The 12,633-nt window shown below is 38.5% G+C and overlaps 3 protein-coding genes across 4 annotated transcripts in view; all 3 read left to right on the top strand.

Moving 5' to 3' along the window:
• Positions 1–7,144, top strand: part of LOC129796469 (axotactin) — a 9,619-nt gene extending 2,475 nt beyond the window's left edge. The window contains exons 2-8 of the mRNA XM_055838426.1: positions 583–1,632; positions 1,921–2,947; positions 3,010–4,442; positions 4,507–5,142; positions 5,553–6,161; positions 6,462–6,643; positions 6,711–7,144. Coding sequence (XP_055694401.1) covers positions 657–1,632; positions 1,921–2,947; positions 3,010–4,442; positions 4,507–5,142; positions 5,553–6,161; positions 6,462–6,643; positions 6,711–7,121 — 5,274 coding nt within the window. The 5' untranslated portion in view covers positions 583–656 and the 3' untranslated portion in view covers positions 7,122–7,144. The remainder of the gene's footprint in view (positions 1–582; positions 1,633–1,920; positions 2,948–3,009; positions 4,443–4,506; positions 5,143–5,552; positions 6,162–6,461; positions 6,644–6,710) is intronic.
• Positions 7,145–7,398: 254 nt separating this feature from the next.
• On the top strand, positions 7,399–8,219 carry LOC129796507 (uncharacterized). 2 transcript variants are annotated; one of them, XM_055838512.1, is made up of 3 exons: positions 7,399–7,579; positions 7,657–7,865; positions 7,934–8,219. In XM_055838512.1, exons 1-3 carry the CDS (start codon positions 7,466–7,468, stop codon positions 8,091–8,093), a joined length of 483 nt encoding a protein of 160 aa, XP_055694487.1. In that variant the 5' UTR covers positions 7,399–7,465; the 3' UTR covers positions 8,094–8,219. The 2 variants fall into 2 exon arrangements, with proteins under 2 accessions (XP_055694487.1, XP_055694488.1); XM_055838513.1 differs by having other exon boundaries at positions 7,952–8,219.
• A 668-nt stretch (positions 8,220–8,887) lies between these two features.
• LOC129796472 (MMS19 nucleotide excision repair protein) lies at positions 8,888–12,200 on the top strand. Its single transcript, XM_055838432.1, has 4 exons — positions 8,888–9,115; positions 9,205–9,941; positions 10,019–11,842; positions 11,907–12,200. The coding sequence occupies exons 1-4, from the start codon at positions 9,004–9,006 to the stop codon at positions 12,099–12,101; spliced, it is 2,868 nt and encodes a 955-aa protein (XP_055694407.1). The 5' UTR covers positions 8,888–9,003; the 3' UTR covers positions 12,102–12,200.
• The last annotated feature ends 433 nt before the right edge of the window (positions 12,201–12,633 follow it).

Genomic DNA, 12,633 nt, shown 5'->3' on the forward strand with positions numbered 1-12,633 from the left:
TGTGGTAGGTCCGAGAAAGGCGGCATAAATGAAAAGGACATTATGCACAATATACGGACAGAATAATTTTGATTTTTATTATGCTTGATTGAGAAAATCAAGTTGTAAAAATTAAATGGAAAAAAATATCTGAAAGTTTTATATTTAAATGGAAATAATAAATTATTAATCCACTTTTCATTATATTGAAGTTTAAATATTTTTAATACTTCTCCAATTTTAAAAATTGTATGCATGTTTTATGCATAATGTATATATCTAGAAACTTTTTAAATCTCATATAGGAATTGTTTGAGTTATTCGCACGTTAAACTCCATATGTAAATATATAATGTACTGATATTATGTAAATAAAAGAACCTGCAAAGTTCGCTTGTTTTTCAAATTAGAGAAAATATCTCTTAATTATCTCGATCTTGCTATTTGTTCAGCTATAAATTAAACAACTCCGACAGCACGCAAGTGGATTCTACTTACATATACACCTATTTGTTGGAGACAATAATTTACCCCTTGTAGAGTTCCCTATAAAATTATTTTATAATGCTGATTTTATGCTAAAATGTAAAATTCTTTTTGCAGAAAATCAACAATTAAATCAACAATTTCTTTCACTCTGTGATTTCATCAGAACAACGAACTTTACTTTAATCAATATGAAGCCCCTAATTTTGCTGATAATTCTGTGTTGCGCTAAATTGAGCGTCACGGAACATAGCGTCGATCACAATGGACATATTGAGCAGATAAATTCATCCATACTCCATGGTGGACAACAAACAACTCCAACTTCTGCCGAGGAGTCAACGAGGAATGATCAAATTTTTTCGACAACACCCACATTGAGTGGGAGCAGAACGGGACTACCCTATGAGTTTCGTGGTTCTGAGTTAACCTTTGAGGAATCCGGGCATGAGAAGACCTTCCTCTTTGCCCAGAATAATACCTTCATCCAACTCGATGGGGACATTATTCAGACCTTCCAGTTGCGACTGTGTCGAGAGATCTCCTTTCAATTTCGTACACGCCTACCCCATGGTCTTCTCGTTTATCACAACGTGAAGAATCCCGAAGGAATAACCCTCGATCCCTATGCTCTGTATGTGATCGTTGAGAAGGGACAACTTAAGGTGGTCCATGTCTTTGGGAAGCACTCTACGAGCGTAACAGTTGGGGAAGGTCTCAATCGCGATGAATGGCATAGCGTTATGGTGCGCATTGATGTTCACGGTGCAAGATTAATTGCCAGAGTTGACAATAATCAAGAAGAAGTGTACCTAAAGGGTCTCAATCACGACACAAATTACGGCGTATCGACAAATCTACCATCAGTTATCCTAGTTGGCGGTTTGAGTTCAGAAGAGAGATTGCATGGTGTTAAGTACATCATTGAATCATTTGTTGGATGCATCAGAAATATTGTTCTTAGCTCAGGCAAGGCAGCTTCGGATCTTTTGCCAATAACCCCATTGGTTGCAACGAAGCATGAAAATGTCAAAGAAGGATGCCTCAATATGTGCCATACAAGAGAAAATTTATGCTTTTTGGATTCAAAGTGCATCAATCATTACTACGACATTTCTTGCGATTGTTTTGGAACCAAATATGAAGGAGAACATTGCGACATTTACAGTAAGTTTATGTTTTGATTATTAAGTTGTTGAAGCAATTCAATTATTAAGTTGCTTAATTATCCACTAATTTGTAATCGAAATATCTGAATCTGTTCAAACATTAAGCCACTTTTAATACAAAGCTTCACTTTCTTTTACTATGGCTTCTCTTATCTTCTCCACGCCGTTCCAGGCGCCATCTAGCATTTTAAATACGTCCATGTTTGCAATCATCTTCCATTTTAAATTTCGAAATTAAATTAAATTTATAGTCCTAAAAATGTTTTATTCTCTCTTTTATCACCAGCCGCAACAGTATTAACGCTACGGGGATCAAGCTATGTTTCCTACAGGATCTACGATTGGAAAGATCGAACACATTCACCCCTAACCAGAATAAGTCTAATGTTTAAGACACGCTTCGATGATTCTGCCTTATTTTACGGAAGTGGAGAAACACTAAAGCACCAATATATTGGGGCGTCAATAAAAAATCATTCAGTTTATGTTGAAATGGATTTTGGTGATGGGATGTTGAGTGCTGTTTTGGGTTCTGATCTAACATCCCACTACTGGCACAATTTAACTATTCTCCATCATTACGAAGAAATCCATCTAATCCTTGATGATCAATACAAGATAATTGATATTCCGGGATCAGTGCAGAATCTCCTTTTTGATCCTGAAATACATTTTGGTGGTGGACCGGAGCTAAATAAGAAGAAAGGACTTGTGTCTAAGAATAATTTTGTTGGTTCACTCAAATATGTTTTCTACAATGAAATCTCCATACTATATGAATTGAAGAAGGGCAGTCCTAAGATGCACTATATTGGTATTTTGGAACCAGAATTCTACGAAGCTGATGTTGAGGTCATCCCAATGACTTATCCATTTGCAACATCTCACATTTGGTGGCCAATTGCTGATACCAATGAAATTTCAATGAGATTTGAATTTAAGAGTGCAAGAACTGTTGCGCATCTGGCCTATAGTGAAGTTGAAACCGACTCTGGACCGGGATTTTGGGAAATTCGTCTAAATAATGATAAGCTATCTCTGGATATTATGCTGGACAACAAGAATACGTCTCTTTTGCACTCAATAAAACATAAAATTGAAAGTGGTTCAGCTTGGCATGCTATTGAATTGTCATACAGAGAAGGAGTCATTAATTTTACCATCGACTACCGCCAGACAATACTATATGCTTACAATCTATCCTTCAACATTGGTGATAAGGTTGTCTTTGGAAGTAGCCTGAGAACGGCACCATCTGGTCTCGTTGGATGCATGCGTGATCTTGAAATCTACAACTTTCCCATTGAACCTAGGTATCCTATTTCTACATTCAATGCTCTTTAAAAATGATTAAGAATTTAATCTTTCATTGCAGATACGTTGTCAAAACGGAGAGAGTTATAGGAGAAATCACACTAGATAACTGCAAGTATGTTGATCCCTGCAAACGACCCAACACTTGCGAACATGGCGGAAGGTGCATTGTAAAAGATGATCGAATAACATGTGATTGCAAAAATACCGGATATATTGGAAAAAATTGTCATTTTACCAAATATCGTAAAACCTGCGAAGAACTAGCACTTTTGGGCTACACAAAATCTGATGTGTACCTGATAGACATAGATGGGAATGGAATATTCCCACCAGCGCATGTAAAATGTGATTTTCAGAGTTTAGAAAATGCAACAAAGACTATTGTTGAGCACAACCTACCATCCCAAGTTGATGTGAGATCTTTTCAATGGACGGACTTTAGTTTCTACATAACATACAGAGAATTTTCACCGGAAATGCTTCAAGAGCTAATCTCACACTCCCTCTACTGTACACAGCATATCAAGTATGATTGCTACAAAGCTCCTCTTGAACTACATTCAGCAACGTGGTTTATGTCGTCAGCTAAGAATAACACAGTTGACTACCTGGGAAACGTCAAGAGGGGATCCTGTCCTTGTTCTGTGAATAAGACTTGCGAAGATGCCAATCAGAGTTGCAATTGCGATAGCTCAATTCAAGGAAAGTGGTTTTCAGATGAAGGAACTTACTCTGAAGTTCAGAGCTTGGGTATAACACAGATGTTTTTCCTGCAACAAAATATCCTCGATGAGGAAGCTCAGGGCAGGATAACGCTAGGTCCACTTGAGTGTGTGGAAACAAATACTCAGAAGTACGTTGTTACATTCACCACGTCACAATCGTACATTGAGGTACCTGGCTGGAGGAAGGGGGATATTGCATTTTCATTCAGAACAACAGGAGAGAAGGCTATATTGCTTTTCCAGCCACCTATTCGTCCGAATTATCCATCCTTCATGGTGGCACTAACAGGAGACTACCAGTTAACGTTTAACTTCACACTGAGCACGGGAACAACAAGGGAACTTGTAATCAATAGTAATAGAAAATTAAATGCTGGAGAATGGCACAAAATCTGGATTGACTACAATGAATACCATGTAAGATTTATGATCAATACAGACTACCAAATGGTTGATTTGTTGCCAGAAGAAGAGTTTGGACCGTTTGAAGGGAGTATGTTTATCGGAGGGGCAACATCGGATCTTCTAAAGAAACTTTCCGTAAAACAAGGACTCATTGGGTGTTTCAGAGGATTAGTTGTTAATGGTGAAATCCTCGATATCTACAGCTATATGGCTGTTCATTTGTCCGAAATCATTAAAGACTGCAAACCATCTTGTGTGCCAAATCCCTGTAAGAATGGTGCATTCTGCAAAGAACTATGGAGCACATTTCAATGTGTCTGCAGCAATCCTTGGGCACATGTAGGAGAATTCTGTGAAACCAGTAAGTTAAGAAATCTAACAAAGAAACCTATCTTTCAGTTTACATTAACGTTCTCTGTATTTAGATCTAAACGAGAAGGCACTCACCTTTCTCATCAGAGAATCATACGTCAAGAGAAACTACGTGGGTTCCCTTCAATCCCCAAGTGATGAGGACAAACAAGTTTGGCGGAATGTTCTAACAGAAGATCTCTTAATTAATCTTCGAACATACGACAACTACTCTTTGGTGTTTTACGCCAATGATCACTACAATAATTTTGTTCATTTGTACATAAATAACTCGAAAGAAGTGAATTTTCTCTTCAACAGCGGCCAACGTATTGTGAATCTAACACTTCATCATGAGAATCTGAATTCAGGGAAAAGTGTTCAGGTGGCTATAATACGAACAGACGATTCAATTTCAATGTATGTGAATGAACTCAATGTAACGATACCCATTGGAGACTCCTTACTGGCTGAATATTCAAATACCCCATGGGAAAATCCCGAAATGGAGGTCCTATCCCCACATAGACCACCTGCACCACCAACTGAATACTTCCAGATCAACATTGGTGGCTATGATTCTAGAAATCTCCTAAAAACTAACAAGGATGCTTCGGATCTACAAGGGTTTGTTGGATGCATAGGAGGACTTAAGATTGGAGACACATTAATTGATCTGGAGGAATTGGTTGATCCAAAACTTTCTCACGGTAATGATTTAATTTTTTAAAAAAAGGTAAAGGGTTAGGATTTTATGGGGCTTTTTATTCAATATCGCCCGCAGTTTTTGTGTGGAGTGAAGTTCTATTGAACTCACTTTGATTTTGTGTGACTGTTTTTTGTGCGATTTTATTTTTTTTGTGTGTGCACTTCTCTGTGCACACATTATTTTGTGCGAAAGAGAGGAATGGGAAGGAAACCGGTATTAGGAAACGCTTGGCCAAGGAAAGGTAGAAAATCTACCCAGCAGGGAATCGAACCCGCTTCGTAGCGATATTGGGTATGATCAAATCGGAGCGTTAACCGATTGACCTACCGCCACCCTTTTAATTTTTTAACGTTTCGCTCCTTTCGCTCTTTTGACGAGAATTTCAAAGAATTTTTTTTCTTTAATTTTCAGGAGTTCTATCCCACTGCCAAATACTCTGTGATGCTGAACCGTGCAAAAATGGTGGGATTTGCACGGAAAATTTTGCCAAGCAGGAAAGTTTCTGTGATTGTGAGCACACTAGCTTCACAGGGGAGTTTTGCAGTGAGGAGAAGGGTGCTGATTTCAATGGGGAAGCAATAATTCAGCGAAAATTCAGCCTTAGCGGCAAGGTCAACTACGTTAAACTTCAGCTAGCGTTCTCAAGTGAGGATTTTCGGCGCACCAGCCGCATAATGTTGCTGCTACAGACAGAAAATCATCGTACGTACTACCTAATGATGGGTATCAGTGCCGATGGACATCTACTATTTGAGGAGGATCGCGAAGGGAGTGCTGTAAAGGCAAAGGTTGAAAGGAGTTTCCTCAACAATGCTAGACATTCTGTCTACTACGAACGACATGGTGACAATGGGACCCTAATGCTTGATCGACAAATCATCCCACTACTCCCATTCACGGTGATGAGTCTCACGGGACAGGCGGGTGATGATCTTGGTGTTAATGAAGCCCAAATTGGCGGTATCAATACGACTGATCCGAGATTTGCCATCTACAAGAGCTACAGTGGATGCCTTTCAAGTAAAGGAGAATTTTTTTTAAATTTGGAGCTTAAAAGAGAGTTTTCTGATTGACTTCTCAAAGTAACACTATATGTACAACATAAGTTGCAAATTGCTCTTCATTGATTTTAATTGCCCGACAATTAACACCGGAATGTGTTTTACTTTGATTAAAAATGCAGGAATTTTGAGAAAATCTCCAAGATAAAATGAATATTCAAGGAAAACTCATTTTAGCTCTAACAATGCCAATATTACTTTTATTTTAAAAGCAATGTTTTTTTTTTTTTTTTTGATAAAATGAAATTTCTCTTTTTAGACATCATTATTCAGGTAAATAATGTCACCATGAAGCCATTGGAGGAGTACATGCTATTCACAAAGACAGGAGCTGATGATATAGCTGTAACCAATTCGCAAGGAGTAAGAAGTGCCCAGTGTAATGCCCATTTTGATTCCGTGCAGAAGCTCATCTCAGAGCCAACGTTAAACTTTAGTTTGGTACATTAAAATGCGATAAAGATTAAACAAAGAGATTTTTTCTAATCATATTCTCTTGCTTTCACAGGCCACAGATCGTACGTGGGTAGAAGATCCACCCATAAAGATCCCCTACAAGTCAATCTATACTACACTGACGAAGAAGGAGGAGAAGACACCCGTTGTGGTTATAACATTGTCCATCCTATTCTTGGTCATTATCATTGCTTGTGCCTTTGAAGTGTACCGATCAAATAAGGCATATGCCAAAAGGATAGAAAGGGAAACGGATGAGGGTATAATAAGATCCAAAGAGGAAGCAGCCAAAATTCACGAGACACCCAAGATGGCACTCAAGTTTGGACCTACGCTCACTGATACCCTTCCATATGAGAGTCTCACCAATCAGGTGGCACTGAAGCACTTAGAGAATGGCATAACACCCATTCTCGAGAATCCTAGTGATACTGAGGACAGAGAGGAAGAGGAGGAGGAGTGAAATAAAGCATGAAATTCGAAAAAGTGGATTTTTAATCAATAATTACTGGACTTTAGAGTCCATCCGGCAGAGAAGGATCAAACTTTTCATGTTCACAGGATTCACTTTGATTAAAAACTTGAGGAATATTGCACTTTATCGATATTTTTGCGCGAATTAAAATTTTTACAGGAGCATTGTTTTCCTCTTTTTCCAAACGTGACAAAGCTGTGGATTTTGGCGGGAACTTTTTGGTTGATCTCTGCATCTGAAGTTTCTGACCAATCAATGTGACAGCCCCTGCCAGGCTGCGGAATTGCTTCATTCCGGAAGCATCCTCTCTGTAACGTTTTCCTCACCCAATAATGTTGTGCACAAAGCTAACTGACCTTAATACGGACTGTCTACTCCATATTACATCGTTTTTGGAACTAGGCGATTTACTTAACTTTGAGCACACCTGCAGGCGGATGCAACAGGTAATGTGTACTGTACAGTGAAAAGTATATCTCAATTTCTAACTGAATTATCGCTTAATTTAATGATTGCATCCTAGATTGCACGGATGCAGTATCGGAAGTATGCTAAATTCACATTGCTTCTGAGGGAGGAAAATGGGGAATCAGCGAGAATCCTAAGCAGCATCGGTGAATTTATTAAGCATTTAGAATTTTCTGGTGGTTTTGCCATCAGCAGAGGGATTACGGAGAGAATCCTCACGGATATTGTGACTTTCTGCACAAATATGCATATGATTACCCTCAGGTGAGCTTCTGCCCTTTTATCCTTATACAAAAAGGATTTTCTTCATTTTTCTCGAATTCTTTCTGAAGGTATTTTACACTGAATAGCAGAGAAAAGGCAGAGCAGGTGCTACTTCTTGAAAAATGTGAAGCCCTACAGGTGATTTGTTTGCAGAATTGCGATGTGAATAAGGAACTTCTTGAAGGATATGACGAACTGAAGCACTTGGAAATTAGATACCAAGAATAGATCTTTATTTTCCCGGAATGAAAATTCTCAGACTGCATTGAATACATAAATTCCATAAATTGTACAAAACAAATTTTCTAGCCAGGTGCATGAGAAAATTTTTATTAAAGAGGAATAGAAACTTTATCGAAGGATTTCTCATAATTAAGCAATATAAAAATAATAAATAATCAGTAAGTTTTATAAAGAAAAATAAATAAAATTTATTTGTTTAGGTACTTACTTGTTTTGAAGATAACTCGTTATAAATTATATGTCATGCAATCATTCAAAGTTAATTGAAAAGCTGAAAATATTTTTAATCGAATTGTATCATTGAGAAGGAAAAATAATCCTTAAAAATTATATAAAAAAATTATTTTTCAGAGGATTAAAAAAATATAAAATGTTTGAAAGTGAGGTTAGGCGGATTCGGTTGAATATCCGAGACACTATTTTTTGGAGAGTTTTCTAAAACAATTCAACTATGCGTGTATAAAAATCAATTTTATACGTATAGAAAAACCTAAACTACTATTAACATTATTAATATTCTTATCTACAGAAAATTTACTAAATTTCAGGGCTTTATGGTCCGACAAAAATATTAATTAAGGTAATTTAGCTTATTCTTATCTGATAAAATGGACACAATCTACTGGAGCTACGTGTTCGGTGTATTCATAAAAATAGTTTTTACGTTATTTTTAATGAATCAATATTTATTAAAAAAAATTAGTATTAATTATCAGCCAGTTTTTTCCTATCATATCTTGAATAAATATTTTGCATTTAATTTCATGTATCTTTGTGTAGAAAACGACGCGTAAAAAATAAAACATTGTGTTAACATTTTTTTTTGTAGAAAAAAGAAATTGTGTGCTTCCTGGCCAGAGAAAAATGCTTTTCTTGTGATTTCTTTGTGTGTAAAATGAGTGATAAAGCTGCAGAAATGACGTACAGCTGGTGGGATTGCAGTGAATTAATTGAGAAAATCGAGGAGGATGCAGCTTTGGTTACAAAAGCCAAAGACATTTGTATAGGTTAGGGATTAACTAACTGTTCTCTTGCAATTTCCTTCTATTCCCGGCAATTTGGCAGGGTTTTCATTAATTTACCTATTTCCCTGCAGAACTGACCAGGAATGCCTTTAGCATTACGGAACTTGTAGAAAAACTAGGCCCATTGCTGACGTCACAAAACACAGGACACCGTTCCCGGACTTTGGAGCTCTTCTCGGAGATTCTCAAATCCCTGCCAAGGGATTTTCTTAAAGCGTCTCAACTAAAGTTTATCATTACTTTCTATGCGGACAGGACGAAGGATCACCATTCGGTCATTCCAGCAATTCTTACAGGGACACTGGCTATAGCGCGAATGGAACACATTCCGGAAGATGAATTTGTGGGACTACTGATGACTCTCCTCACTGGGGGAGTGACGTGTCAGAGTCAGACACGAAGTGATCGGGAAACTTTCTACGAGATCATTGAACACTCCTCAGTCACGTACGTGGACAAGTTAACTGCCACAAAGGATGAATTCCTTCAGGGTGTCATTGCGGCACTTGAAGGTGAACGTGATCCGCGGAATCTTCTGCGTATTTTCACATTTATGCCACGAATGATTGAGATGTACCCAATGGGGCATTGGACAGAGGAAATGTTTGAGGTTTTTGCCTGTTACTTCCCCGTTGACTTCCATCCGCCGCCCAATGTGGAGAAACCCATTACGAGGCAGCAGCTGGCAGATGAACTACTCTCCTGCCTTACGTCAACGCAGGATTTTGTGGAATTTTGCATTCCACTAGCCCTCGAGAAGCTCGAAAGTCAAATTAAGGTCTCCAAGATTGACTCCTTACACCTCTTGGTAGGTTTGCCTTTAATTCCCGGATAAGATTTTCAAGCAATTTCCTTAAATTTATTAATCTTTTCGTGACTTTTCAGTCGGCTTGTGCTACGAAATACGGTGCTAGTGTCTTCGAGGAAGCCTTCCCGAACGTTTGGCTTAGCCTTAAAGCAGAAGTTCTTCCGGGTAGTAATGAAGAAATCACCGAAATTGCTCTCGAAACAATCCAATCAATTCTTTGCGCTGCTAAAACATCGAAGACTCAAAGTGAAAACATTCTCAATGTTATCCTACACTCAATAACCATCTCCTTGTGTGACACTAAACTACGACTCTTTACTCCTGCCTGTCGGATTGTTGTAGCTTGCTCACGTAGCAATGCAAATGCTGCACTCTGTGTTGCCAATAGGTTGCTACCGATGTTTGTTTCGCAAATTGAAGAAGGAGCATCGTCTAGCCAGAAGGATATCCTGCTAAAGTTTGTTACAGAACTCATTAACTTATGCAGGAAGAACGATGTACTGAATGACATTGATGAGGGAACGTTGAAAAAAGTCCAAGAAATGTTTCTGGAATGCCTTAAATTAGACTCAGCATCGAAGGGAATTGCCTTTGAAGGACTAAGTGAAGTTGTTGGGTTGTTGGATGCATCCCAGCGTGAGGTTGTCTATGTGAATCTCCTTGAAATTCTTCACAGTGGTTCTAATGTGAATCTGGATGCAACGCTGAAGCAATTTGCCCAACATGTAAGGGGGGAATTAACGGAAAAAGTGGTCCAGAAGCTTCTTGAGAAGAATTTTCTCAATTCTACAAATGCTAAAGGAATTTTTAATAGTGTTGTTTGCTTACTGGGAGTTTGGAAGACATCAGATGTGCTGTACAACTTTCTTCTTGATAGTGTTTTTCATGACGCCAGGAATGATGTAAAGTTAACGGCACTGCAGAGTATGAAGAGCCTAATTGCAGATGATGTTGCAATTGTTCGGCATTTTGTGGAAACTTTTGGGATAATTGAGAAGTTTATTGAATTTCTAAGGAATAATACGGACCTTCCGATTGATGTTCTTGTGGCAACAGCAGACGTACTGAAGCTCTGTATGCATACACTCACAAAAGAGCAACAGAGCGTGACAATAAGTCGATTTCTTCCGGACTTGGCACCACATCGAGGTAATGAATTATTCCTCTTTGACGGACTTATAGGACAACTCTGTCCGGACGTTGATATCTCATCGCATTTTCACCATATCACGAAGGATTTAATCGAGTATGCCGTGGAGATTTCAAGGGGAGAAGTCAGCTCCAGCGTTCACCTCGATGTTTGTGATAAACTCCTTTGTTCCCTGTTCAATCGCACCGTGCAGGATTCAATTTTCGAAGAGACGCTTTCACAGTCTGTAAACTACTTAAATCGCCAAATTGAGGTGAACTACCTCGGAGTGAGGACATTCGCGTGGATTCTCCGGGGACTACTCGTACGTGGACATCGTAAAACAACTTCCCTCATCAAAGACCTCACTGTCCTGTTGACGTCTGAACACCTCCAGAGTGAAGCAGTAGCAGCTTTCAAGATCCTCGCAAAATCTGACGACGTACATCTGCCCAATCGACGTCCTTTTCATCTGCAGAAACTTTTTGAACTAGTTCTCAAATACGTCACAACCGACGACAAGTACACACCAGCACAACTGGCTGCTCTCACAGAGATCCTCCTTCATCTCCCAATGAAAGTGATCACGATAAATCTTCAACGAATCGGAAAGATTCTCTTTCAATGCCTCGATTGTGAAAACAGTGACACCCACCTCATAACAATCACTCTCATTAATCGTCTCCTAAAGGAAGACAGTGACTTCTGCCGGCATCATCTTCAATCCCTCATTCCACGATGCATTCAGCTTAGTTCGACTAAGAAATCCATTGTAAGATTATCCAAAAGGAATCCCCTAACATACCATTACCAATGAAATCATGTTGTTTTTGCAGAAAACGCGACTGGCTGCTTTGGAATTTCTTCACAATGTTACAAAGACGTACGATACTGTGCTCCTGGTACCCTTTAAACAGGACGTCGTCTATGGGTTACAACCAGCACTGGATGATCACAAGAGAATAGTAAGGGCAGCAGCTGTTAAAGCTCGCTCCTCGTGGTTTGTATTCGACTCCGATAAGACAAAATGAATATAAATGGCTCATTTCGCAACAACGGACCGAAAAGTTTAATTTTTGTTGAAAAATAAAATAATGACAAATATATACTTAATTTTGGGAAGAAAACAATATTTTGTATTTTAGTTCTGGTTTTAATTTTAGTTTTATAATTTTAATATTTTAGTTTTAGGAATTCATCTAATCTAAATAATCTTTATTTATAAACAATATTTTATGCAGAATATCGACCCTTTGAAATGTATTATTTTGTTCGCATTCAAGTAAGTTACAGAAAATCGTGAAAAAATGGAAAATTATAGACCAAGAAAAAGGTGGGCAATTGTAGCCCATTATTTTGGCAATAAGGTCCGTAGTGGCGACATTACGTGCCTTCCAGCGTGAATTCCCGGGAGCGGCCATCCCATAGAAATACCAAACGAAGGTGGGGACAATTCCTTTTTACCAGGGACACAGTTTTAAATGTCCCAAGGGTGAAAGCCCCAACGATGAGGACTCAAGAAAATAACTAAGGGGTTAGAGACAGTGTTGATGATGACTGCAG

Source organism: Lutzomyia longipalpis, chromosome 4 (genome assembly GCF_024334085.1).
Source record: "Lutzomyia longipalpis isolate SR_M1_2022 chromosome 4, ASM2433408v1".
Classification (NCBI taxonomy): domain Eukaryota; kingdom Metazoa; phylum Arthropoda; class Insecta; order Diptera; family Psychodidae; genus Lutzomyia; species Lutzomyia longipalpis.